Source organism: Numida meleagris, chromosome 3 (genome assembly GCF_002078875.1).
Source record: "Numida meleagris isolate 19003 breed g44 Domestic line chromosome 3, NumMel1.0, whole genome shotgun sequence".
Lineage (NCBI taxonomy): Eukaryota > Metazoa > Chordata > Aves > Galliformes > Numididae > Numida > Numida meleagris.
The window spans coordinates 90,532,427-90,559,638 of NC_034411.1; the positions used below are offsets into that span (position 1 = coordinate 90,532,427).

At 35.2% G+C, this 27,212-nt stretch overlaps 1 protein-coding gene across 4 annotated transcripts in view; it reads left to right on the top strand.

Moving 5' to 3' along the window:
* CSMD1 (CUB and Sushi multiple domains 1) overlaps positions 1–27,212 on the top strand; it is a 1,076,183-nt gene that overhangs the window by 899,111 nt on the left and 149,860 nt on the right. For all 4 annotated transcript variants that reach the window (XM_021390293.1, XM_021390292.1, XM_021390294.1 and 1 more), the window contains 7 exons: positions 6,644–6,760; positions 9,370–9,483; positions 11,383–11,478; positions 19,462–19,665; positions 20,753–20,877; positions 21,484–21,580; positions 25,058–25,162. In XM_021390293.1, the coding sequence (XP_021245968.1) occupies positions 6,644–6,760; positions 9,370–9,483; positions 11,383–11,478; positions 19,462–19,665; positions 20,753–20,877; positions 21,484–21,580; positions 25,058–25,162 (858 nt within the window). The remainder of the gene's footprint in view (positions 1–6,643; positions 6,761–9,369; positions 9,484–11,382; positions 11,479–19,461; positions 19,666–20,752; positions 20,878–21,483; positions 21,581–25,057; positions 25,163–27,212) is intronic.

The following is a 27,212-nucleotide window of genomic DNA, read 5'->3' on the forward strand; positions in this document are numbered from 1 at the left end:
GGGATACAATTATAGAAACATTGGTGGTTGTGTAGAGCAGAGAGCAGTAAAACCTAATGCAGGTTCTTTTGTGGTGTCCTTCCAGTGTGGGCCTGAAGACACAGAAGACATTACATACAGCGATATATATACATACATACTCACACATATGCACATATAATCTAAACTTGTCTTTTAAGATGCAAGCAGAATATTTACAGAATTGTGAATTATGTCAATTTAAGGATGTGATGGTTTCAGCTGGAATAGAACTAATCTCCTTCATGGTAGCTGGTATGGTGCTGTTTTGAATTTCTTATGAAAATACTGTTGATAACATACTGATGTTTTGGTTATTAGTGGGCAGTATTTACACTACGTCAATGACTTTTCTACTTCTCATACTGCCTGCCAGCGAGGAGTCTGGGCGTGCAGAAAAGCTGGGAAGAGACACAACAAGAAGAGTTGGCCCAAACATATCAAAGAGATTTTCCATTTGATATGGAGTCAATCATGCTCAACCACGAAACTTGGGAGAACTGGCTGAGGAGGCTATTTCTCAGGGACTGTCTGGGCATTGGTTGGCTGGTGGAGAGCAACTGCATTGTGCATCACTTGTTTTATTCCTCTTTTCCACTTCCACTTGTTTATTCCTCTTTTCTTCTTCTTTCCTTTTGTTTTCCTTTATTTTTTCTTCTTTCTTCTTTTCCTCATTTTCTTTCTTTTTAAACTGTCCTTGTCTCAGTACATGAGTACTTGGCATTCTTCAGTTTTCTCCCCTGTCCCATTGTAGGGGGTGGGGAGTGAGCAAATGGCTGTGTTGTGCTTAGCTGCCTGCTGGGTTAAACCACAAAAAAAGGAAAGGCATGGAGACTGTGGAATCATTTTGTAAGCAAAGCAGAAAAAAATCAATGGAATAGAGAACCCAGAAAATGAAGAAGAATGCAACTTTATTTTCAAGCATTTTAGATGAAAGAAATAGGTTAATAGCTGGAAGCTAAGCAGAATTTCCTACAAGAAATTAAATTACGTTTACTATTTATATTATTATAATTTTATACCTATCATTACTATATAAGCCTATCAATAGTATATTTATCTATTATTACTATTACACCTATTACTAATTTGTGTTATTATGATGCATTTGAATTACATAGAATCAGTTTGTGCGGATTTTGATTTAAGACCTGCAAGTGTGGCTCTGAGAGCACAAATAGGTCTTTATTGCAAAAAAGTGCATTTGCTTATGTTCAGATATGTTCAGACAGAGCTTCATATATGTTTGAACTTCTACATGCTGCTTCTTGTCCTTGGCGCTACTGTTGGTGGCACTACTATTGTCCGGTTCTTCCCTTTTCATCATTCTCTCAATTCAGGTATTTATACAGTTTGATGGGATCCAAGCTTCCTATTTGCTATGGTAAACAGCTCCAGGTCTGTTCGCATTTCCCACATCTCCAGATGTTTTAGACCAATCATTTTTTCTAGCTTTTCACTGGAATTTCTCCATTAAGTCCATGTATTTATTGTATTGAGGGGCCCAGAACTGGACACAGAACTGAAAATGTGGCCTCATCAGTGCTGAGTAGAGAGGAAAGAGCTCTTATGTTGATAAGTGGCAAATGGTCTTCTTAGTGCTCTCCCCAAGGGGATGATAGCCACCTTTTCCCTGAGTACACACCAATGGATCTTGTTCAGCTCTTTGTTCACCAGAGTCCTTCTCCACAGAGCTGCTTCTTAGGTGGTTGGGTCCCAGCCTATACGAGGGGGAAGGACGAGGGGGAATGGCTTCAAGTTGTGCCAGGGGAGATTTAGGCTGGACATTAGGAAATACTACTTTTCTGAAAGAGTGGTCAGGCGCTGGAACGGGCTGCCCAGGGAGGTGGTGGAGTCACTGACCCAGGAGGTGTTCAAGAAACGTTTAGATATAGCGTTGGGAGACATAGTTTAGTGGGGTTGTTGGTGGTAGGTGGATGGTTGGACTAGGTGATCTTGTAGGTCTTTTCCAACCTAGCTAATTCTATGATTCTATGATTCTATACTGGGGCCTCAGGTTATTCTTCCCCCAGTGCAAGATATGGTATTTCTTTTTGTTAAATTTCATGAGATTCCTCTCTGCTCAGTTCTCCAGCCTAATGAAGTGCTTCTGGAAGATAGCACAACCATGTAGTGCATCGGTTGCTCCCAATTCTTTTTGTCTGTAAACATCCTGGAGGAACCCTGTGTTCCATTGTTCTGGTCATTAATGCAGATGTTGCTGGCCCCAGTATTAGTCCCTGGAGGAATAACATTAGTTAATGGTCTCCAAGTGGATTCTTTGCCACAAATCACACCCTCTGGGCCTTGCTGTTTGAACCATTTTCAATCCAGCTCACTGTCTGTGTATCTAACCTATAATTGGTCAGCTTGTCTATGAGGATGTTATGGCAAAGTGTCCAAAGTGTTACTAAAGTTAAAGTAAGCTACATTCGCTGCTTTCCTCTCATCCAAGCTAGTCACATCTCATTAGAAAACCTTCTTTTTTGGTTAAGTATGATTTCCTCATTGGAAATCCATGCTGAGTATTCCTGATTGCCTTGTCTTTAATGTGTCTGGAAGTGTTTTCCAAGATTAGTTATGCCATGATCTTTCCAGGGATTGAGATGAAGCTGACCAAATTCCCTGGATAGTCCTCTCATTTCTTGAAGATAGGGTGACATTCTCTTTTTTTCGGTCTTCAGAAGCCTCTCCTGATTTTCATGACATTTCAAAAATAATTGAGAGAGGCCTTCCAATGACATCAGTTTTCTCAGCACTTGTGGGAGCAGTCCAGCAGTCCTGATGAACTTATATTTGTCCAGTTTGAGTACTCCCTAGCCTGGTGTTCTGAAACGGTAATAAAAACACTGAATTGTAATGTAGAAGAAAAAAAAAAACAACTGTAATTCCTCTCACAAACAGGTATACTTATTTTCTGGGTTGTTTGTGTTTGACAAAGAAAGCAAGAAAAAAAAACATTTAAATAGCAACATTTATTTTCCTTCATTTTATAACCAGAATAAACATCTGTGGGGGGAGTTGTTAGGTCACAGCCTGAACTGATGATTGAGCACCTGGTAAAGGGGTATGGCTGGCCCCCCCCAAAGCACAGGTGCAAATAATTTACATATGCTTCCTACCTGACCAGAAGGGGTGGACCCTGGGTCCACTCCCCTCCCTGGGTTCATTTAAAGGCTAGCCTATTTCTTTAGAAGAAGTGTTCCATAGCCGGAGATTCTCATTGTTAGCTGAGTCAGCTTTTCTCCTGTATGTGATTATTGGTATTCCTAATGATGCTTTGCCTGGTATCGTAAAGAACTTGTCAGAAGCAGTTTCGCTGCTTCACAGGACAAGTAATATTCTATTTCTTAAGAAACAGTTTGCTATTACAATAGTATCTTTTATTATAATAGTGTTTAAATTATGAAATTAAAAATTAAGGAAAATGTTTTCTTTGACTCTTCTAGTTTTTACACCCATAACTGAAGTTCTACATAGGACAGAAATATCTCCTAAAATGCTTGTATTTTAAGAAAATAGACAGGTATGTCTTATACAGCACTCATTTTGAGGATCATACAATAGATAACTAAAATATAAAATTTTTCTTAATGTTAGTTTTCAATCTAATTAAATAATTCTGAACTGTATTGACAGTTAAATACATGTGGCTTTCTCTTAATTTCTTAGGGTTGTTCTATGTTTATATGAAGTAAATAGTGAAGCAAGGAATAGAGGATGAATTAGTTGTACATAGTTCTGAGACATAATATTTCTGCCTTGACTAAAATTCTCATTGCAAGGTGGCAATTAGTGTATTGTGATGTCTTCTAAATTTTCTTGTTATGTCTTTTCTAAGTAACATGGTGAGTCTAAAGAAGCAGAAATTAAGAAGTGAATGATCAGGTATCTTGATGCTGTTACATCTGAGTGAAACTATAAACTGGAAAACATGCACCCCAAATTGTTTGACTTCTATCAGAAAATTAGTATGAGGTAGGAGTCTATTGCTTGTATCTTTGCAAAAATAACCAACATCAAATATGCAGCATCATATACGCAGTAATAATATTCTAAAATGTTGTTAAAAAGAATTACTGTACTAAATTGAATTGATTATACTGAAAAGATGGAGTAGAGTTTAGTTATGCATACTGAAAGCAAGATTGTTTAAAAATTTGGTTGGATCAGTAGATTATATGCCTCTTTTTATTCTTTATACATCCTGATAAGGGAAAAAAAAATAATTACCCTCCAAAAATAAAGGTTTTCTTTCTGGTTTGAGCTTGGTCTTCCATGTAAGGTAAGCACTGTAATGGTTTGGATCATGGATGTCCAACTTTTTGGCTTGCCTGGACCTCATAGATTTAAGAGGAATTGTCTTGGGCCTCAAATGCAAAGGTTGCTCTGAAAGTAATGCCTCCTTTTATTTATGTGGAAATTTATCCAAAGAGCACAGTAACACTATTTGATAGAGTAATTTCTCAATTACAAAACACTATTTTTCAACATAGTCATCACCATTAACTTCACTTTCACCAGCGATGAACAAGACCCTGCGTGCTACTCTCATAAAAAATCTACACCAGTGGAGGTGACCCACTGTTGCTGTCACCACTGCTGAAATGCACTACCCACTGCCTTACTGTACTCACAACCACTGTTTGGTCTCCATAAATGCTCAGCAAGCACTGATGAAAATCAGTGAGTGCAATTTTTTCTGCATGGAGGAATCCATTTCCACACCTTTGCTTTATACTTGAGTCCGTGTCAGATGGCATTTTGTCGGACTGCCCCTCTGCTGCCATCTGTCACACAGCAGCAAAATGTAATGGAATATTGCTGGGAAGGTTCAACCTCTACTGCCATATCATCAACATCTGCCTCTGATGTTGTGAGCCAACATAATAAACTAGGAGGCGTTACTTTTGGAGCAGCCCTCATAAAATATATGCTATAGTATTGTGTATAAATAAGAAAACTTATTTTTAATCTTTAAAATTTTTTTATTTAAACAAAATGAGCAACAAAAACATAGTGGGATATATGACCTTGTTTTTGTGAAACGAATGCATCAGTTTCTGGTTTGATGTTAGTGGCTGCAATTCTCAGTGAGTTCTCAAAGTGTTCATCAGAGATTTTTGATGAAATGTTGTTCTTTCTGTGCTTCAGCCTTGAAGACAGTTGGTCACAAATGTACTTACTGCCAAAAAATGATGACATGAATAAGGTGTAATTGTGAAGTGTGGAATGTTTTTATCAGATAAAATAGGGCCTATAAAAGTAAAGAGACAGATTTCTGAATTGATTATCTGATTGTAACTTTATACACTCCCTTTGAAAATTCCAGGTAACATATTTATATCAACAGAAAATGGAGCTGGAAGTATACCAAGAAAATATTATTTTTTTCTTTTTGCCATCTTGAACCATGCTCTCAAATTCCTTTATCTTAACAAAAAGCAAGGCTGCATATTTTTTTTTGCTGTTTTGACTGTGTTTAGCCACTGAATGAAAATGCATACAATTACTTCTAGAAATTGAGTCAGCACTGCACCATGCCCTTGTCATGCCCTGTTTGCAGCTCTGACAGTGTTAACAGTGTACTGATGTTTGGCTGTTGGTGAGCAGTGGTTGTGCTCCTCAGGCCGGGCTGGGCTTCTTGGCGGTGCAGAGCAGCAGTGGGGTGCAGATGGTATGGGGCAGGGGCCAGGTTATGTTGCCAGCTGTTCTGGGCTGCATGTGGGCCTCAGGTTGAACATGTCTGATTTAGATCATAATCAAAACTAGTGAAATGATTATAAAGTGCTGTGTACTATCTAATCCTGACCAATGGGAGAGAAAGCACAAGACGCAGTAGTAGCAACTATATTAATGATACTTAAATCATGATTTCAAAGGATAGTAACAAGTAATGTGAAATAATTAGCTGTGGTATCCTGATTCAAATTCTTTGTGATGGGGAAAAAATTAAGCAAGCTGACTTAATTGTAAATACTGAAAAAGAGATACTAAAAGATGGAGCTGATCTAATTTTTTTTTTTACAGAAACAGATGAAAGACTAGTGTGAAGTTTGGAAGAAACACATACAAAAGTTTGTGAAGTGTTTGTCTTCTGTTTAGCTTTACAGAGGAAATAACTGAAGAATTTTAATGTGTATATCTGTGTGTTACAAAAAGCAAGGCAATTCAAGCTTATGTTCACAAAGTATGGTGTTCTGTGCAGGGTGCTGTTAACATATCTGTGTATTTCTCTGAGACCTAAGATAACTGCATTACACCACTTACACAGCAGTAACTACTACCATGTTTTTTAAATTGAACTTCTTTTTTGCACAGCAAAAAATGGATATACGTGTAAAAACCCAACAATTAACTTTTTGTGCTTACAGCTTATGTCAACTAGTTTATACTTTTAGTCCTATACAAATACTTGCAGTCAATTAAAACTCTTTTATTGCAATTTTAATAGAAATTACATCCTTGGAAAGAGTTATTAAATCTATCTCAGTAGGAAAAACAAACAAGCAAAAAGTACTGAGCTGTTGCTTTGTAATGTAGGTTTTCTTTCATTTTCAGACTGAGCTAACACAAGTAGGGGTGTATGTAATTCATACAACATTTCTTTCTATTTTCTTTCCAGCACCATGTGGAGGACAGTATACAGGATCAGAGGGAGTGGTTCTATCACCAAATTATCCTCATAATTACACTGCTGGACAGACTTGCCATTACTCAATAACAGTACCTAAAGAATTTGGTAAGAATATATTCTACTGACTTACCAATTATTAATCATTGTTCTAGAGTTCAGATGTCCTTTATGTGAAATGACTTCAGATTTGAAATATATTGCAAATTGGCTATCAAAAATAGAGGGTTCCTGACAAAGAAATTGATTCTATAATTTTCACATTTTATTCCTCCCCAGTGTGATCAATAGACTTCAACTAAGCAGGCGATGTCCACAAATACATTTGCACAGGAGATACTTGCAATAACTATGGTTAAATAATAATTTAAAAAAAATTACAATTTAGTGTTCTATCGAACAAAAAAAAAAACAACACTTCATATATCGTATAAAATTTGCTTACTAACATTTTAGGGAGGGGAATAACAATATCTTTGTGATTTGTATTACAGAAATGTTTAGAAACAGTCTGTATTCATTAGTATAGTTTTCACTTTCCATCAAGAGAAAGTGAAATTTTATAGAGTTGTCTCATCCCATTCAGTGGGTTGTGAGGAACGTGAATCTTTGGAATCCCCTGAATAGGGCACTCCCTGCTTGGCAGCGGTCTCCAGAGTGATGGAGCCAGACAATGACTCAGTGGGACAATACAAGACAGTTTATTGAGCTATTCAACTACAGTCAGTCAACTACTGCAAGGCAAAATTAGGCAATTTTCTAGCAACAATAAATAAATGTTATGGATAAAGGATACTTTTGCACTGGTGTTAGTTCCATATCAACTACTTCAAGGCAATTTTACTCATTTCCATTAGTAGCCATTGGCTAAAAGAGGTTGAGAGGAAATAGAGGAAGGGAGTAAAAGAAAGAATCCGTTTTGAGGAGTTCCAGCATTGACCCACTGGAGTCAGAGAAGGGATGAGAGGAAGTGCAAATGCTTGTCCAGAGGTCAAAGTCTCGAATCAGCAAAAAGCAGACAGCAAAAAGTCATCCAAAGATTCTCTCAGGCATCCTTTTATGCCTGCTGCATTTGCAGGTGCACTGATGCCACTTTGTAAACAAATGAGTTCACCATAACAGGTTTATAAAAAATAAGTTTGTAACAAAAACTTTCTCATGGGAAAGTAGACCAGTTTTTGGACAAGGACTAGCCTTTGCTTTGTTGTCATGGCAACCAAGCATATCACCGAAAGTCAGAAAGTGTTTTTTGTTGGTCTTTGCAGGAGTGTAATTGTTTTTCCTTCTAGAATTTGTATAGGATGTGAGAAAATAACCAGTAGAAGAGAAAGATGCTGGTACATACAAAAGGAATCAATCGAGTCATTTGGAATTATTAGATCCTTGGGGCAGTGATTACAAGGAAATGTTATTAGAACTTTACTTAGTGACAGATTTATCTGATTACCGAATTGACTGTGATGTTCTTCACTAAAATTCCTGATCACGTGTTCTAAGTGAAGAACTTCCTACCAGAAGTGTGTAGTAAAAGAACAAATAGTAGTAGTTACAAGCTGAGCACAGCAAATTCCAGCTGGACATAAAGATTCTTCACCGTGACAGTGATTAAAGTACAGGTAGCTCAGATAAGATTAGGATTCTAGAGTTTTGTCAGTTTTCAAAATTTAACAGAAAAAGACTTCAGCAATTCTGATCTAACTTCAAAGTTAGTCCTGCTTTTGAAAATTAAGAGGTTGGAATACATGATTTGTTCATTTAAAAAAAAAAAGTTTTTAAACTTAACAAAATGTTAGAAAGTACTGTCTGATACAAGCTGTACGTAAAATGATATATCAAGTGCTGTGTCAAAGATCTGTGATTTTTTTTTTTTAGAGAGTATCTGGAATAGGAGTAACTTTAAAACAGATTCCTCCTTTATCAAGAAAATATGGATAGCTGCTGTGATGAAATAATATTGTTTTAATTTTACTGGTTTATTACTTCATGTTTGTATTGCTGACTGATACTTGAATTCGTTTGATATTTACTAATATTTACAACCATTTGATATTTACTAATAAGAAATGTTGTATAATTACTTGATGTATTTTTTAATACACTTTAAATTGATTACAGTTGAGAGTCAAATTAAGTGTAGCAATATGCCAAGAATAGTAATGCATTTATGTTTTTATTACTTGGTCAGTTTTCATTATTTGTTGTAATTAAATGAGTATTAATGAAAAGATACAAAAATAGCTAATGCAATGTCTAAAATATCTTCCTCATACTAAGGCTGGTTAAGCAACTGATCATGTGTGACAGTAGATGCCCAGCAATAATTGCTAAGGTTGTTAAAATTTTAGTTAAAAATAAAATCCTTTTTTGATATTTTATTTTCTTATTTTATTGGTATATAAGGTATATTTGGGAATAAGACTTTTTTTTTTTTACTAGAGAGCGCGCTTTTGGGGGAAGATAATTTTATTTTTGTTTTTATTTAAAAATAAGGAAATACTGAAGAGCATATCAAATTTGTACTTCTGCAACGTTTTATAATGATAGATAATAAATTAAGCTTCTCTCCTTGCCTGAAACTTGGAAACAATTCATGGAGGAATCTGCTTATAACTAAAACAAGTAATAATATCCAATTACAGTTGGGTTTAAAAAACAGATCATCTTCTCTTTTGTTCTCTCTCTTTCTCACTCTCTTACTTTTTTATTTTTTAATATAGTTGTGTTTGGACAATTTGCCTATTTCCAAACAGCTCTGAATGATGTGGCAGAATTATTTGATGGAGATAATTCTCAAGCTAGACTCCTTAGTTCACTGTCTGGATCCCACTCAGGTAAGAAATAAGGAAAACAATGCATATTTCTTACACAGTTACGTCTGGAAGAAAGAATTCATGAGAACATTCCGAATTTCATTTGGAAATATAATAATAAGGTCAGTAGAAGAGGATATAAAGGGAAATGGATGAGCTGTCTAAATCTTTGAAACACGGCATTCTTCTGAAACATATGTTTTAGGCAAGAACTGATCACTTGGATGACTGGAGAAATAATTGAAGGAAATTCTCTGATCTTTCTGTAAGAGGGCAGATTGTATGGTACAATTATCTTCTCTGCCCCCAAAAATCTATTTTTTCCAAATGTCTCATTTAAACACAAATTACTTGTATTCACAAAATGCAATTATCTGAACTCAAACATGCACTTAGACTAAAAAACACCAGCTGTTGCATTCAGGTAACTATAGCAAAATTTTGACCTTGTGAAATGATAATTAAACTTATATAGATTACTGCATGCCCAAAATTTATCTCTCTGCATATTGAATGACTATGTTCATCTAAAGGGAATAATATAGAAATATTTCTGAAGATCTGTTTGTATTTTTTGTCATACAGTCCTAGTGTTTAGGGGAGTTTCTATGTCATCTTAAGATTTTCATTACTTCTTGATATTCTTCCCCCAGTGATTCTTGATATTCTTGATATTGAGTAATTGAGGAATTTTCACTTTTAAAGGAATATATAGTTAAAGAAATGTATCTATTCAGTTTATAGGAAACATTTTATTATTGGAAAAATTCAACTCATCCTTTTCATGCAGTGAATTCTTGCTATTTGTCTCAATATAATAGGAGTTAATGCATTTATTTTCAAATCTATGTAACCACTGGCAAAATTTCAACAGCAAAATGCATTTACTTTTTAATTTTAAAATCTGAGAGAACACTTCTGGGCACCCAATTTTACTGCATTATACATATTTTTAAAAAGCCAAAATTAATGTATTTATCGACAGCAGATATTTGAAAATATTTGAAGGGAATTTAAACTTGTGGTTTCTACTTATTCATCATGACATGTGATTTATATTGGTTTAGAATTGGATTCTGTTAATTTAAATCAATAGAGCTGCAATAATATAAAACTAATCAAAGTGAAAGAATTTTCAATCTTATTTAGACAGCTGAGATATAATTACTAAATTATCATTTATTTCAGTAGAACTTCTTAAAATCTGTGTTGATATAACCCAACACAAATAAAAACATCACTTGTAATAGCATCTTTACAGTGTAAAAGTACTTCAGTTATTTATGTAGTGTTTCTTTACTGAGCATCTGTCATGACTGTAGGCAAATGGAGAAGGAGAGGAACAAAGAATATTAAACATCTTTATTAATTGTCAATTCAATATATGAAATTTGAAATGCTTTTAAAAAATTAGCACTGTAATATGATGTGGCCATATTTTTTATTGAAGCAACTATAAAAGAAGAGTCAGAAATTTGTTTTCTCTCTTGTTAGTTTTAGTTTTTAAATGATAAACATCACATAAGAATCCCTTGTTACACCTTTAAAATCCTGTTCATTGTTTAATGTGTTTTGCAAAACAAATTAAGCTGTCAGTCACAGAAAAAGTTGACCAAAACTTTTTCTAATGATTTTAGCTCCTAATGATAGTGACAGACTACAGAAAAACAGCTTGGAGATCTGTTTCTAGTATTTTTGCAATAAATGTCAGAAAGTTTGTTATTGAATTGTGAAGTCTTTTTAATCTGATCAATTTTTAAACCTTCAATAGTAAATTTCATTTTATGCATTGTGACTTACATTTTCTTTTAAGGTAGAGGAAAACATAAACTGTATTTTAACAGTATATTTGTTTACATAGTGAAGAGTTACAATTTGTTTCTATTTTGCCTGTTTCATTTCTTTTATTTTCCTTTATAGGAGAGACTTTGCCTTTGGCGACATCTAATCAAATTATTCTGCGATTCAGTGCTAAGAGTGGGGCTTCAGCAAGGGGGTTCCATTTTGTTTACCAAGGTAAATCATATCTTCTTTTAGTGGAAAGATACTGGTATAAGTATTTCAAAGTGTATCATTCTGAAAACTTCTTAGATCTTAATTATTTATTTGAATACAAGTATAATCTTAACCTTTTTCTAGGCATCAGGAACCTCTTGTGAACCAGTGAGAGTAGACTGGCTTCATAATGGCAATCACCTATGGTAAATCCTCTCTGTTCTCATGGATTTGAGAATGTCCAGACTTTCTCAGGAATCCATGATTTATTGTTACCTTAACTACTGACTATCATGTCATCCTCAGGCTACATAGTACATGGTATGAATTCAGGCAAGGCAAAAAAGGGCATTTAATACTTAAATCTCTTCTGTATCATTTATCGCTAAGCTCTTCAACTCTCTCTCCTTAAGTATCAACTTACCCATGAATATTTTGTAATTAGCATACCTGACCTGTAGACATTTCCTCTAATGTCCCTTGCTAGCTTTTGCTCCCCCTGGACTTAGATTTTCCTGATTTCCCCCCCCCCCCCCCCCACCAAGTATAAGAGAAATGGTTTATTGCCTATCCTTGCTTCCGTTTTTGGTGTGCTCCATTGGTTTTCTGAATGAATTCCCATTCTTCCCTCTTAAGGGGATCATTTGTTCCTAGCCTCTCATATCTCTCTAAAAAGTATCACCAGTATTTTGAGGAAAGCTCATGTACTCAATTGTTGAACATGCAAAATTCTGCTCACTTAAATTACAACCTTCTACTAATTCCTCACCTTCATCTTGTGTGGTCCTTAAAGCCTACAATGCCAGCTCACCTTCGTTTGTGGGCAGCTAGCCAGGTTGTAGTTACTTATTTATCTACTAGAAGTATATATTAAATTTAGTCAAGTAAAATACTGACTAGAATTAGTATGGACAAGACCATATAACTTTTTTTCATCAAAACACAATGACATATTTTATATATATATATATGTATATATATATACATATAATCTTTCAACAGTATTGTGTTGGATGTAAGTAACTAGATTGCTGTGCACCAGATGGAGCACATATTTGGTCTATGTTAAAGACAAGATATGAAAGTGAAAACATGGCACTGGGTAGCATTTGAAATGAGCACTGGAAATGTGACCTAGAAATGTTAATTGCACTTCAGAGTTTAATAAATAAAAATAAAACCAGTGAATTTGCTACACAGTATCAATATTCCAACAATTTCTGATTTATATTTGGACATTATTATAATAGACACAGAAAACAGGTTCTGCATTTAGGATGAAGAGATATCCAGTTACCAAGGACTAAACAAAAGTTTACTAAAAACAGAATGTAAATTGTATGCATTTGTACTTGATTTTTGTCCCAGCAAATAGTTGTCCCATCCAATTTTTTAGTTACAATATTAAAAATGGTTCATCTTCAAGGAAAAAAAAAAAAACAAGAAAAAATATAATATTTTGATATTGTTCTACACTGACAGGGCACGGATCAGTAAGCAAAGTCTCAGAGCTTACGCTGTTATGAGAATCTTTGTTATGTTTGTCTAAACAAATATTCCCTAGAAGTACTGTTTATGTCAGTTTTCTCATGACATGAATAAAAATAAAATGTATTCAAGTACTGATGAAAATCTGAGTTCTGGATAGGTACATGCAGCATAGTGTTGTTGAAACAGCATATTGCTGTAGAACGATAAGATTCCTGTTGAGCATAATGATATGCCTCATTTCAGTCACTTATTTGGGCTACACTTATTTTTAATAATTCTAAGAAATTGATTTTTAATAAAATAAATGTTCTCTTCAGGGTCAGAAAATGAATCAAGTAAAACCAGTCTATCTCAAAAAAATCATGAGTTATTTGAATATTCACCTTTTGTACATGTTTTGAAAAATATCTTCGGATCTTTATTTAATGCACACGCATAACTCATGCTGAATGAGTTAATTATATTTAATAAGCCAAGGATTTAGTGATACTTAATAAAATCTAATTCTGAGAGCTTTTTCTCTTCTTTCGAAGTATATGATCACATTTCCACTACTGCCTGATTCCTAGCATTTTAAATACTCCAGGGAATGTCATCCACTCTCACATTCAACAGAGTAATCTGGTCTGCAAAGTCAATCACATCATTTATCACCCTCTGTTCCAGATTGACCTTCTTCCTTTCTGACTTTTCCACTGAGTTGATTTCAATTTTGTTTCACAGTATCGTGAAACATTTACTAAAAGATGGAGGGTAATTACTGTAGAAAAAAGAATGTCCATGATAGAGCTTGAAGTGTCTGTGTCACCAGTGCTATAGGAAAAAGGTAGAAGGAAGGCTAGAGGGGGAAAAATTATATCTTGAATTATTTCACATGCTCATTTGAGCTAGCAACAGATGAGATTTGGTTCAGATTTAACGGCTTTTGCAATGCTACTTTCTCAAAAACTTATTTTTAGTTGTATATCTCATCTGCTCGTGCAGGTGTTTTTCTCAGATGACCACACTTCCTGGTGTTTCATAGAACAGGTAAAGAGTATCTATAATGTCAGACTGAATATCCATTCTCTCATAATATTAGAGTAATGTATGTGGAAATGTGATACTAAGAACAATCCATTTAAGAAGAATGGGTGATGTTGGAGGAGGCACAAAGAAGTGGGTGCCTTATATTATGCTTGTTTTTCTGTTACAAGGTAATCTGAGAAACAACAGTACATTTTTATATAGCTTATGCTGCAGAAATAATGAGAGTTATTTCCCTAAAAAGCAAGGTAATGACCTTTCTACCATGCCATCACTTACAATTTTTTTTAATCCTTATCTCTTTTACTTGCTCCACCGTACAGATGCATGAACTAGTTTATGAGGTCGATAAAGTTTTTAAAGAGAGCTAGTAATAAAACTAGCTCTTTTAAAAGAGAGAAGAACTTTAAAAAAGGAAGAACTGTGGAAGAAAGATGAATGGGAACAAGAATAAAATAGGAATGTAACTTTAACAATTAAATTGAACTAATCTGTGACAATAATAAAATATCTAGCCACGTTCTTAGTGCTGTGTGTAATGAGAGACCAGAGTTATGACTGTTAGAGTTCCCTAGGGGATTGCCATAAAGTATTTTGTTCTGGTTTACAATGTGTCTTTAGGATATCTGAAACTGTCTTGCATTTTGCTGTAGATTACTTATATCTGCATAATTAAATCAAAACTCAATTTTAAGAAGTTATGAGAGTATCTCACTTTGATGTTATGTCTGGCTTGTATTACATTTATTCTTAAGGCAGTTCTTCTTACAGCAAGAAAAAAATAAATTATAAAAATGGTGCCTCATAATGAGTGGCATTGTTCAACTGTCTATCTTCTGCGTTTCTTATTTATAGATAAAAATGTGAAACACTTTGAGCAAAGTGTCAGTTGAATTTTTCCTGCTGGCAATAGCATAATCTTACAAAATGTAAGACATAGCTGTTTGTGGCTGTCATTGGTGCTTTGCTTTCTGGCTACTCTCAGTGAAATGGTTACTTGCTGTTCAAAAAGGAAGGAAGCATGCAGCAGTACTTCTGCTACATGAACTAGTTTAAGAGTGCTAGTAAACTGTCATTATGTTTGTAGTAATGGCAGAGATTACTTGATCACAGGAAGAGAGCTTCCTGAAGGCAGTAATGTAATGAAACTAGATGATTTTGCATTCTTTGAGAGGTGATGAATATAACAGTTACATAAAAAAAAAAAATCTGTTTTGATTAAAAATGTATGTACGCAAGTTGGCAGCTATGATTACTGACAATTACAGCACATTTTCCAGTCTGGTTCTTATAAATGGATCTTTACCTTTATATATCTTTTATAGCAGTTCTCCACATGTGGGCCTGAGCTGAGAAATAAGGACTCTAAATAACAATTTTCTCATGAAACTTCCTTTAGAGGAAATGATTGAAAAAAAAAAAAAAAAGTATAAGTAGAGAAAAGTAGTAAGCACATTTCCATAAACGTCTGAGCTAGAATTTCTTCCCTGTGGTCAGTGAGAAGTACTGTAGGAATGATGTGGATATACAGTCAGGACAGGTCATTATAGCCCCTTAAGGATGACGGGTAAGGAGGAGACAAATGTCATGCTGAAATTTTAACTAGCAGACGTTTGTGGAAGGAGGTCATGAACTATCATTGATGCTCAGATACAACTTCCTCTGAAACTAGCATAAACAACTATGGCAGATTTCCACCAGTCAGAATAGCATGTTGTGCCGAAGCTCAAAGATATTTAAGAGTGACAACTCCTTAAGGCTAAAGATGCTGCTGGAGATGTTGCTAGGAAGGAGGCACTCCATGCCATATGAGCCACGCCTCTAAAGGTATTGTAGCCCATCTTGGAATGGGCTGAGAATATTTCTGAGGGTTTGTCATCCTGTGGAAGTCTTCCTCTGCAGTGGAGGGATGTTTCTGACCAAGCGTGGCCTATGGGTGACCCATACTAAGAAAAAAATGACAGGAACACCTGAAGACGCAAAGCACAAGTGAGAAAATGAGTAACAAGCAAAGTGCAGCAAAGGAAAAGCAAGAAGAGAAAAGAACAAGTGACTCCAACATCCTGTGCTGCTTTTCACCTCAGTGGAGAAACTAGGATGACTGTAAGGAAGATTAGGTAGGCATTTGACTGAAGCTGAACCTGGGGAGAAGGAGGGAAAACTGTCCACTTAGGTGACTAGTTGACTCTGTGTCCTCCTTTTTCTGAACACTTGAATCAGTGGTCAAAGGTTTGTGTTAACTGGTAATCAATTCAATTAATTGATTTTATTACTCAATTACTGTATTGACTGTATGACTTAATAAATTACTCAATTAAGTAAAAGTTTCTTGGAAAAAAAAAACTGGTTTATTCATGGCATGACTGGGAGTGATTGAGCAAAAGTCCCATATGAGCAGTCTGAGCCAAGGGATCTACTCATTCCTAATTTTGTGGTAAATGTGACAGTTATGCGGCTATCATCACCTAGTCAGCTGTAGAGTCATTATACAGTTAAAATAAGTTTTTAATAAAATTGTGCTTGCACAGAAGACCATCTCATTGAGAAAATAAAAGAACTAAGTTGAATTGACTTGGCAGGCTGCATTTGGTCTGCAGGCCGTGATCAGGAAAAAGAGCCGTGATATAAAAATGCTTAAAATACAGTTTCTTCATTATCCTTACACAAGTGCAGAAAAGCTCTTTGCCATGCTTAGAACTGTATGCACAACCAAATTTCACTCAGCAGCTTGGTGATACTTGGGTCCTGTTGAAACATTAATCACAAAATCCCATTGATTTAAAGTCAGAAATATTAAAATTTACAGAGTAGAAAATATATTTGTTTACACTGGTTAAAGTATTTAGCAGTTTTCAAGACTTGAAAAATATATTTGCTTTTCTTCTGCAGTAGCCTATTGTGTAGTTATCATTCAGTCTTGGATGAATTGTTTTCAGTCGTGGATGACCATTGTTTTCAGTCTTGGATGAACCTCACAACTTAGGCTTTCAAGACTATTTTGCAGCTATCTAGCCTATCGATTTAGAAAAAAATATGTTACTGTGTCAGTATGACCTTGCCTGACAAATGAACCTTTTGCATATTAATAGAAAGAACGTGTGTTGTACTGTTATTATTACTAAGACCAATTATATTGAAATGACCTTTTAAAAAGTTTTTATCTACACTCAGTATTACTTGTGTAAACTTAGTTGTGATTCTCAGCAGCAATGTGGAAAACTGATACAAAATCATGTTAGATAAACACAAATGAGAACTATGAGAACTACCAATGTTCTGCTGAAATGTGTTGCATATTTCATGCTAAATAGAAGGTAGGATTGATTTCAATTAATGTTCTATATCCAAGTTGACAATAAATATCAATTTCTAGAGAAGCTACCAGTACTTGAAATTACTACGCTTAAATAATTGTGACTCTGATTAGAACAAATAACAGTGCAAGAAAAAAGAGTAGTAACTAACAATATGAAAATAAGTATATATAAGTTCCACATATGTTGTCTGTTACTTAGTGGCCAGGGTAGCTGAAAAGATATTGTATGTATGTTAATGAATAGAAAGGAATATTGCTCTTCAGTTACAAGCCAACAAAAATGCATATATTTCAGTTTGCAGAGAAAAATATAACTGTGATTCTGTTTATGCTATTTTTCAAACAGTAAGTCAGATACACTACGTTTGAGAATCTGCCAGGAATAAAGTCTAAGCCCTGTTTGAAACTTTTTGTGTGCGTTTACTTCACTTGTATCTAGATGCAGTGATAAGGGCAATGAAGCTGGTGAGGGGTCTGGAGCACGAGCCTTATGAGGAGTGGCTGAGGGAACTGGAATTGTTTAGTCAGAAAAAAAGGAGGCTCAGGGGAGACCTTATTGCTGTCTACAACTACCTGAAGGGAGGCTACGGTGAAGTTGGGGTTGGCCTCTTCTGTGTAACTAGCGATAGGACTAGAGGAAATGGTCTCAAGCTGTACTGGGGGAGATTCAGGTTGGATGTTTGGAAAAATTTATTCTCCAAAAAGTGGTTAGGTGCTGGAATAATGGGCTGCCCAGGGAGGTGGTGGAGTCACCATCCCTTGAGGTGTTCAGGAAACATTTAGATGTTGTACTAAAGGACATAGTTTAGTGGGGAAATATTGGTGGTAGGTGGACAGTTGGACTGGATGATCTTGAAGATCTTTTCCAACCTTGGTGATAATATGGTTCCCTGAAATTAATTCTTGGCAATACTAAACTGATAAACAGATTCTGAATCAAAAGATTCTGAAGATGTCACTCAGAGAACATATTTGTGTTCTTATGAATGAGCTTATTTCTATGTATGTTAGTTTTATGAAGGTCTAAATATGATATTGCACACAATTATACTTTTTCTGTAAATGTTCTTATTGTTTCTTAAATTGTAGCAGCTATTAGCTAATTACAAAATCAAAAGTAGAAAGAATAAGTTTGGTTCACAAACGCACAGTGCCAAGACTCAAGAAGTACAAAAAATGCTTGCTATAAGGAAATAGTTATAAATAAGAAAGCTAAAGGGAAAAAAATAAAAAATAAAACAACTTGAGTTTCTAATTAATTTTCTTTTGATCTTTAAATGTTATTTACAGGTTTTAACTGTTCAAGCATTACAACAGGTGAATCCTCAGAAATTATTTGTAAAAATAATTACTGTAAAGTTTGTTATCGGAGTGTTGTCCAGTATGAAAAATCAAATACTGATATAATATTGCATAGTTTTCATATCTGACATAATATATTTCTCTTGCCTTCCAATGAGAAGCCAAAGTTTCCACATTTAATAAATAAATTAGGTGATAGGTATCAGTGTCTTGTAAGTAAAGAAGGAAGCTGAAATATCCACTGATATCTCATACCTAAGGATTTAATTTCCACATCTCTTGCCCTCTGACCTGATGAAGTGCTCTCTTCATGTTGCTGTCACAGCCCAAATTATAGTTGTTTAGGTTGGATGGTACATTAAGGATCATCTAGTTCCAGCTCCCCTGCAGTGGGCAGGGTTGCCAACCACTAGATCAGGCTGCCCAGGGCCCCATCCAACCTAACCTTGAATGCCTCCAGGGATGGGGCATCCATGGCCTCTCTGGTAACGTGTTCCAGCGTCTCACCAGCCTCTGAGTAAAAAATTTCTTCCTAACGTTTAACCTAAATAACTGCTCTTGTCCTATTACTATCAGACTGTGTAAAAGGTCAGTCCTCCTGTTAGTAAGCTCCCTTCAAGTACCAGTAGGCTGCAATGATGTTTCCCCAGACTTCTCTTTTCCAGCCTAAACACAACCAAATTCAGCTAACAGACATGAAAACATTAGTCCAGTCTTTGAGATGACATTCACAAAGCAAATAAAAGGAACAAATAGAACTAAACTATTTCCAGCAAGAAACAATATGCATATTTAGCAATCTGCTTATGTTTTAGATGATGATTGTCATTTGGTTTCATGGCATTTCTCTTTCTTCTCTTTTGATGCAGCTGTTCCACGCACAAGTGATACACAGTGCAGCTCAGTTCCAGAGCCTAGGTATGGAAGGAGAATTGGCTCTGAGTTTTCAGCAGGCTCTGTTGTTCGATTTGAATGTAATGCTGGATATCTGCTGCAAGGCTCAAAAGCTATCCGATGTCATTCTGTACCTAATGCCTTAGCTCAGTGGAATGACACAGTACCAAGTTGTGTAGGTAAGTAATTACATTTAAACTCATCTGTTTTGTCATGTATGTCTTTGAATTAAAATTCAGGAACAATATCAGAAAATAGTATTTAACAGACATTCACTCTCCTTTGATTAATATCAGTCATGCCCAATTTAAAAGAGCAGTGTTCCATATCAAAAAGTAATTGAGAACCAGCTGGCTAGTAGGCAGTATAGTGTTACATATAATGACTTAGATTACACGAACAAGTGTGATGCACATTTTCTTGAACATTCATTATTTTCATGACTCATCCACAGCTTGAAATACAGGACAGATTTTAATTCTCCAGAAGTGTCTTAACCTATTTTATTATTCAGTATTTGCTGTATGTTTCTATCACCCATAGAATGGTTATGTCTTTTTTTTCAAGTTGAAGCATAATACACAATGAATAATGACAGCTCTGTTAAGTTTAGCTAATTTTCTAGTTTATCAACAGGCCTCCAGTGGGATAGTATTTGACACTTTGTTGTCCTTGTAAATGTTGAAAGATTTTCTTCATTGGATTTGTATCCAAAGCTCACAGCTGTTCATAGGAATCTACCATACAATTAATTGGAGTGTTCTAAAAATAAATGTAGGTGTCCTGTTTTCTGTGTATTCTGTTTTTCCTTAGCTTAGTTCTGTTTTCTTGAACTATATAAAAGCAATTCCATATATGCTAAAAATATATGTAATGTACCACACCGTTTTACCAGCTAGGTACAATGTTAAAACTATCCTAAGCTGTAGGTAGGTTCACAGGATTTCTCTCAGTCAAGGTTGGGTTTAATGGTATGATTTAACAGTTGTTTGTTGTTATCTGCTGGTAAGATATGACTAGGTTGAGCTGATAGGTTTTTCTAGGATTTTTCAATATGAAGTTCTCTTTGGAATAGTTTATTCATGTAGCTTGTATCTGGATGCTGGGTATTGCTAATCTGTTTTAGATAACATTGCTTTCTGAGTTCAATTCATTTAATGTTTATGAATTTATAATAAGAGAGTTGTGATTATTAGTAAAATTATTATTACTTTTCTCTGAAATAGTTAAGGTTTTGTAATAATTCATAATAATGCTTTCTTTCAGTGCCATGTAGTGGGAATTTTACTGAGCGGAGAGGTACTATTCTATCACCAGGCTACCCTGAACCTTATGGTAACAGCTTGAACTGTGTGTGGAAAATCATAGTGACTGAGGGATCAGGTATTCAGGCAAGTCTGTATTCTGTTAAGCATGGAATATTAAGTTATTTGTGGTTCAGTTTAAAAAATAAATGTTTACTTCTCTATAAGTGTCAGAAAACAGTTACTAGTCGCATCATTTTGGGGTTGCTTCAAATATTTGTGCTTTGTTTTTCTCATTGATGTTCTTCCTTAGATTTATTTTATTTCTTTACAGATGGCATGAGAAATAGTTAACAAGCAGTTTTCTCTTTCAGCTGTGTAAAATACTGAATGCAAGCTCTTCGATATGATATGCAAATGCCAACCCTGTCTATCTGCTAGAATATTACTAAAGCACTTGACAGGTCTTCATTATCTTCTCACTTGCACTTCGAGTAATTATTGAAAATAATGCAACATATGTGCAAAATCTTTCTTAGTCACCTAGTGTCATGTTCATATTTTCTAAAAGTTAAGACAACTTAAAAAGTAAAAGTTAATGTTTCGTTTACTTTTTATTATTATTACTATGGTTAGGACCTCTTTAGTTATGTTCTCTTTAGTACATGTTCACCTTTCCTTTTGCTGTTTCTAGAACATTTAAAAATACACCAGACTTGTTCGTTTAAAAAGTTTTGTGGTGGCATTTTACAGATCCAAGTCATCAGCTTTGCCACTGAACATAACTGGGACTCTCTTGAAATATATGATGGTGGAGATATGACAGCACCACGTCTTGGGAGTTTTTCAGGTAAGGATATGATCTAAGCATAGAGACTATAGGTGTGTGAGAGAACATCACTGGTTCTTCTGTATACCCAAGGAACATGTTCAAACGTGCACAAGGAATATATTTGTATGGAATCTTTTATGATTTTATGAAACTCATTATAAGGAGGAGTGCTGTTCAGGTGTTGTAAATGTGTACCAATATTGAAAGAGAGGTTTTCAGAAACAAATATGCCAAATTCTTTATCTTTCATTAGTGGGATTTAGTTGACAATAACTTTGAAAAAAAATGTTTTTTCTTTTATCCGTATCTCCTGTAGTGAGGATATAGTGATACAAAATGGTATTGACATTCAAGAAATTTCCTTTGATAACTTAGCTTACTCACTGGACTAAAAAAAAAAAAAATCAGTGTGATTGGGACATAGTAAACCATGTCATTTCTTCTTTGACAAGAACATTAGACATATATGGTTTTACTTCATTTTTATAAAACAGTTTTTATAGAAAGAGTATGTTCTATAAACCAAGCCAAGCAAAAAAAAAAAAAGAGAGAGATTAAGTTATGAATTACATCCTGTACTCATGTACTCTGTCACAAGCCTGATCTAATTCTCATGCAGACAAATAATCTTGTGGAATCAAAGAATCATAGAATCATATAATCTGTGATAATCTTGTGGAACTTTCCTTCTCTTGTGACTTCAAAAACTTTTAAATAACAGATGTATATTGGATTATGTATGGAGATTAATGAACAAATAAAAGAAACACAATATATTTTTGGAGTATTCAATTAAACAATTTGATGTTGCATTTCAAAATTTACATAATCCGATGTCACGTATTAAAAATCTACATATTTAAATGTTTTTGTACATAGGTTGCTCTGAAAGAAACATCTCCTATTTATTTCTATGGAAACTACAACAGATACAAACAGCATAATAACAGTATTTTATAGAGAAAATTCTCAGCTTCAAAAAGCTATTTTTCAGCATAGTCACTATCATTAGCTACACATTTTCAGCACCAATGAACAAGAGCCTGTATGCTGTGCTTGTAAAAATCTGTATGGCCATCTGGAATGTGGCTTGTCTTTCAAGTTGCTGTTGCCACTGCTGAAATGCATCACTCACTGCCTCACTATGCTCACATCCACTGTTTGGTCTCCATAAGCATTCAGCAAGGATCAATGAATGTCAGTGGGTGCCATTTTTTCCACGTGGAGGAATTTGGTTACCCACTTCACTTCATGTGCTCCACCATGTCAGATACCATTTTGTCAGACTGCCACTCTGCTGCCACACAGCAACATAATGTAATGGAATATTGACGGGAAGTTTTAATTTCTACTGCCATCCCATCATCTGCCTCTGATGTCGTGGGCCAGTGTAACGAAACAGGAGGCATTACTTTCGAAGCAACCCTCATATCGAAGGCTAATAATTATGCTGTATACTAAATTTTAAAAAAGAACGAGATTATGAAATATAATAATCCTTTGTCAGTGGACATGTACATAAAATAGTTTTGACCTGCTGAATAAAAAACCGATTAAATGATGTATTTAGCAATATCCTATTTAACAGCACTTGACCGGGGGGAGGTGCCAAGCTCTGCCTTGTGTCACGGCGGGACATGAGGGGGTGGCACAAAGCTGCACCAGAGTGGGGTTGGACTGAACATTAGGAAAAAACTACTTACACTGAGAGTGGTCAAGTGCTGGGACAGGCTTCGTAGAGGGTTGTTTGATGCCCCATGTCTGTCAGTGTTCAAGAGGCATTTGGATAATGCCATCATTAATATGTTTTAACATGTGGTTAGCCCCGAAGAGGTCAGGCAGTTGGACTAGATGGTCTTTGAATGTCATTTCCGACTGAACTATTCTTTTCCATGCTATGCTATTCTATTCAGCCATTACACATCAAAATTACTTCTGTCTTTTAAATGCTGTTTCTCTCTATCATCAATAGAGGAAGTCCAAAACAAATGGCACACTTTGGACACTATATCTGGCCATCTTGCTAAACGTATTTCCCATGCTCTATGTACCAAATCCCCTAAGATCCTAAGGTAGCAAGTGAGCATCAAAATTTCAGTTTGATATGCCACTGAACACAGCAAGTGTGAAAATTAAAATGTTTAGCCTCATTTCCTTTTTTTCTTTTTTTTCTCACAGCATAATAGAATACAATTTCTTCTCTAATTGAATACTACAGGAAGTAAAAGACTGGCATTATGTATTGGTCTTTTCTTAGCAGGTGTTACAAGGGAACAAAAGATAGTGTTCATAACCACCAGAAAAGCAATTTTGTTGAATGAAAAGACAGTCATAATTCAATGCCCTCAACTTTACTGAGCAGACACCTTAGCTAAATATTTCATGTTTCGTATGGATACCATGTAAATTCCTCTCTTTGAGAAGATGTTTCCTTATTTTCTGTATTCTACTATAAGTATTGTGTGACATGAATGCTCTGTACCGCTTGTGAATTTCTACACTTGGAGTTTCCATGTCAGACAATAAAGCCTCCTTTAAAGGGCTATCGTGTATAAAGACCAACCATCTTTTTAACTATTTGCCATTTATATCAAGATTTTGCTTAAAACAGTTTTAAAGTTTTTACTTTTCTTAATTTATATTGTAGAAATTTGAAGAGAATTCTTTCTAGTATTTCTTTTTAAGAACGAATTTCAAGATCATACCTAGACTGCTCACAGTTGCTATAGAAACAGCAAGTGCCCCACAAGAAATGAAAATATTTTTCGTCTGACCACTGTTTATTGTCTATTTGACACTGTATTTGAGGGTATGCAGAGAAAAGGAGGTCATTTTTAGCCTGAGCAGATTTGCCACCATTAGACTATATGACTTGAGTGACATAGTAGTCATATGGAAACAGAGAAAATGTAGTGTCACACTTATCAATGCTAATGATGAATGTGTCCAAGGTTAGCGATAAGCTATTTGTGTAGCACACACTGAAGTCAGCAACACACAATTTTTATTACTGTTATTTGAATTAGCTAAATAAAGTTGGTGTGCTTTTTTTAAAAAAAAAAAAAATAATAAAATTGCTGTACCTGTATCTTCATTTCCTTTTATACCCACAGAGTTAGTGTAAGTGGGGAAATACTATAGTGGAAAGAAAATCTGGAGAGGACGCAGGAAATATTTAGACTGTCTGCTCTATTTTGTACTGCTATTTTTAACATATGTTGAAAAAAAATAATGGCTGTTGAGCTCGATCTCATAATCAAAATCTATACCGATGTTTTGGGGTTATTTTTTGTTTGCTTCTCTCTTTTTAACTACCCAAGTCAGTAAGGTTTCATCTAGACATGACAGCATCTAGTTTGATCGTATTTACATAGCCACTTAGTATTATGACTTGAGATTTCCATGCACATAATGAGAAGAAAATTATGTCTTTTCAATAAAACCCTGTGATAGAACAGCATGTTACAGTTTATTTCATAACTTTTATTTTTCCAGGTACAACTGTGCCAGCATTGTTGAATAGTACTTCCAATCAGCTTTATCTACATTTTCATTCTGATATTAGTGTGGCGGCAGCTGGTTTCCACCTGGAATACAAAAGTAAGACTACTTGCTCTTTGAAACTTTCTCAGGAAAAAGCATGTGTGTGGATAGGGAGAGTGTTTGTTTTGTCTTATTCTTTTTTTTTTCTTCTCTGACTAGCAACCTCTCCTCAGCATGATCCTGGCATGAGTAATATTTATTAAATTAAAATTTAAAGAAAAGGGTATTTGAGATTACTGAAATCAACGTTCACAAATTAGCAGCATATAATAAATCAAGCTGGAAATTCAGAATGATATTCTAAAAATGTGGGTTTTATTGTGTATGTGTATTTTCACTCTTTTCATCTTTTTCTGAAGTATGAGTAGCCACAAATTAGTTAATTTCACCACTGGCCAATTTGTAAAAACAAAACTGATAACGCCTTTCTTCCCTGTTCTTCTCTTCTTTCCTTTAAATTCCCTTCAACAAACTGATGCAAATGCAAAGCGTGCAAATAAACAAATTTTCTCAGCACCTTTGGATGCAGTCTGTATGGTCCTGATCCCATGGATTGAGTCTTAATCAGTCTCAGGCTTGATCCTCATCCAGTGCTTCTAGTTCTGCTCCCTGACCCTTGCCACTAAACAGAGAAGCTTGGGAGTTCCTGATGGCGAAGTCTGAGGCAGATGTGTACCTTTGTAAATCTCTATTTGATATATCTGACTGGTGAATGCATCTAAACTTTATTCCTGTCAGTCTGTCCCTGTTTCTCCATATTGCTTTTATGCACAGGAGCTCTGCAGTAAGCCTCCTCATTGCTTTCCTGAGTATGAGGACCACTCCTGTGCTCGAAGAATACAGTACATAAAGTCCTTTACAGTTTCCTGTCCTTGAGCTCCTTTGAGGACCTTCTGAGGCTGGGAAGCTATGTCATCTGCCTACTAGCTCCCAGACTAAGGCAAAGTCTACACGTAATATCTAGGATCAGCACTCAGCTATATGCCTTCCTCAGTCCCTTTAGGATCATAATGTGCACTGTGCATTGTCAGTGCAGCTAAGGCTTCCATTGACTAATACATCCCCAACCATTTATTTCTTGTCTGTGAGTATCCGATCCAGTTGTGCATTATCTGACTGTCCCGTACAGAAGTTAACCTCTTTTGCGTTGCTTTTTTCCACTGCGTTGCTTTTCCAGATTATGTCAGGTTAAAATACCAGATAAGAACCAGAACCTTTGATACAGATATTTTCTTTACCTTCTTAACTTAAAATGGCTTTACCCACTTTGTTAACCCAATTGGATAGTTGTAATACATTCCCACCACAATGTCATACTTATTTCTTCTGATCCTGACCAACAAACTCTCACTCAATTTGTTGACCATTCCATATAGAGCACCATACATTTCAACTTCCTCACATAGAACACTATCCCTGTCTGTTTTCCTGGGAAGCTTATATCTGTCCGGCACACCTGACATGCAAGTTGTCCTATCACATCGAATTTATGTTGATGATATGACAGTTCTGTGACAACATATAGAGCTCTAGTTCATCCTGTTTAATCCCCAGTCTGGGTGTATTTGTATATGTACTTGAGGCAGGTGTCTTTCCATCCTGATGTCATGTTCTCTGAGATCTCTCTATTCACATTAATATTATATTCTATATGTCCTCAAAGACAGGTAGGTTATAATCTTCTTCCTGTCATTCCCATGATAAAACCCACTTCCCCAGCTGGTCAGCATTTTGGAAAGTTTTCCTACTCAAGCCTTTCATTTATCCTACAATAAACAGGTAATTTTGTTTGCATTGTAAAGATTTATTCTAGAAAGTTACTGCACAATTAACATTTAGAAATTAATTTTTTATCTTTTATTTTATCAGTTTTATTATCCCTGTGATTCCTTACCAAAAAAAACCCAACCAAACAAAAAACCAATCATATTCTATTAAAAAGAGAAAAGTATGTGGGAGCATGCAAGATTACTTGGATATATCCTTCTTTTGTCTCTTAATTGCCAGTCCCACAACTTTGCGCTGCTAGAGCATCTATTGACTTCAGTGGTGCCAATATTTAAATGCTGGGTTTTTTAGAAATGCAGTTCAGTGCAGGTCAAGGTAA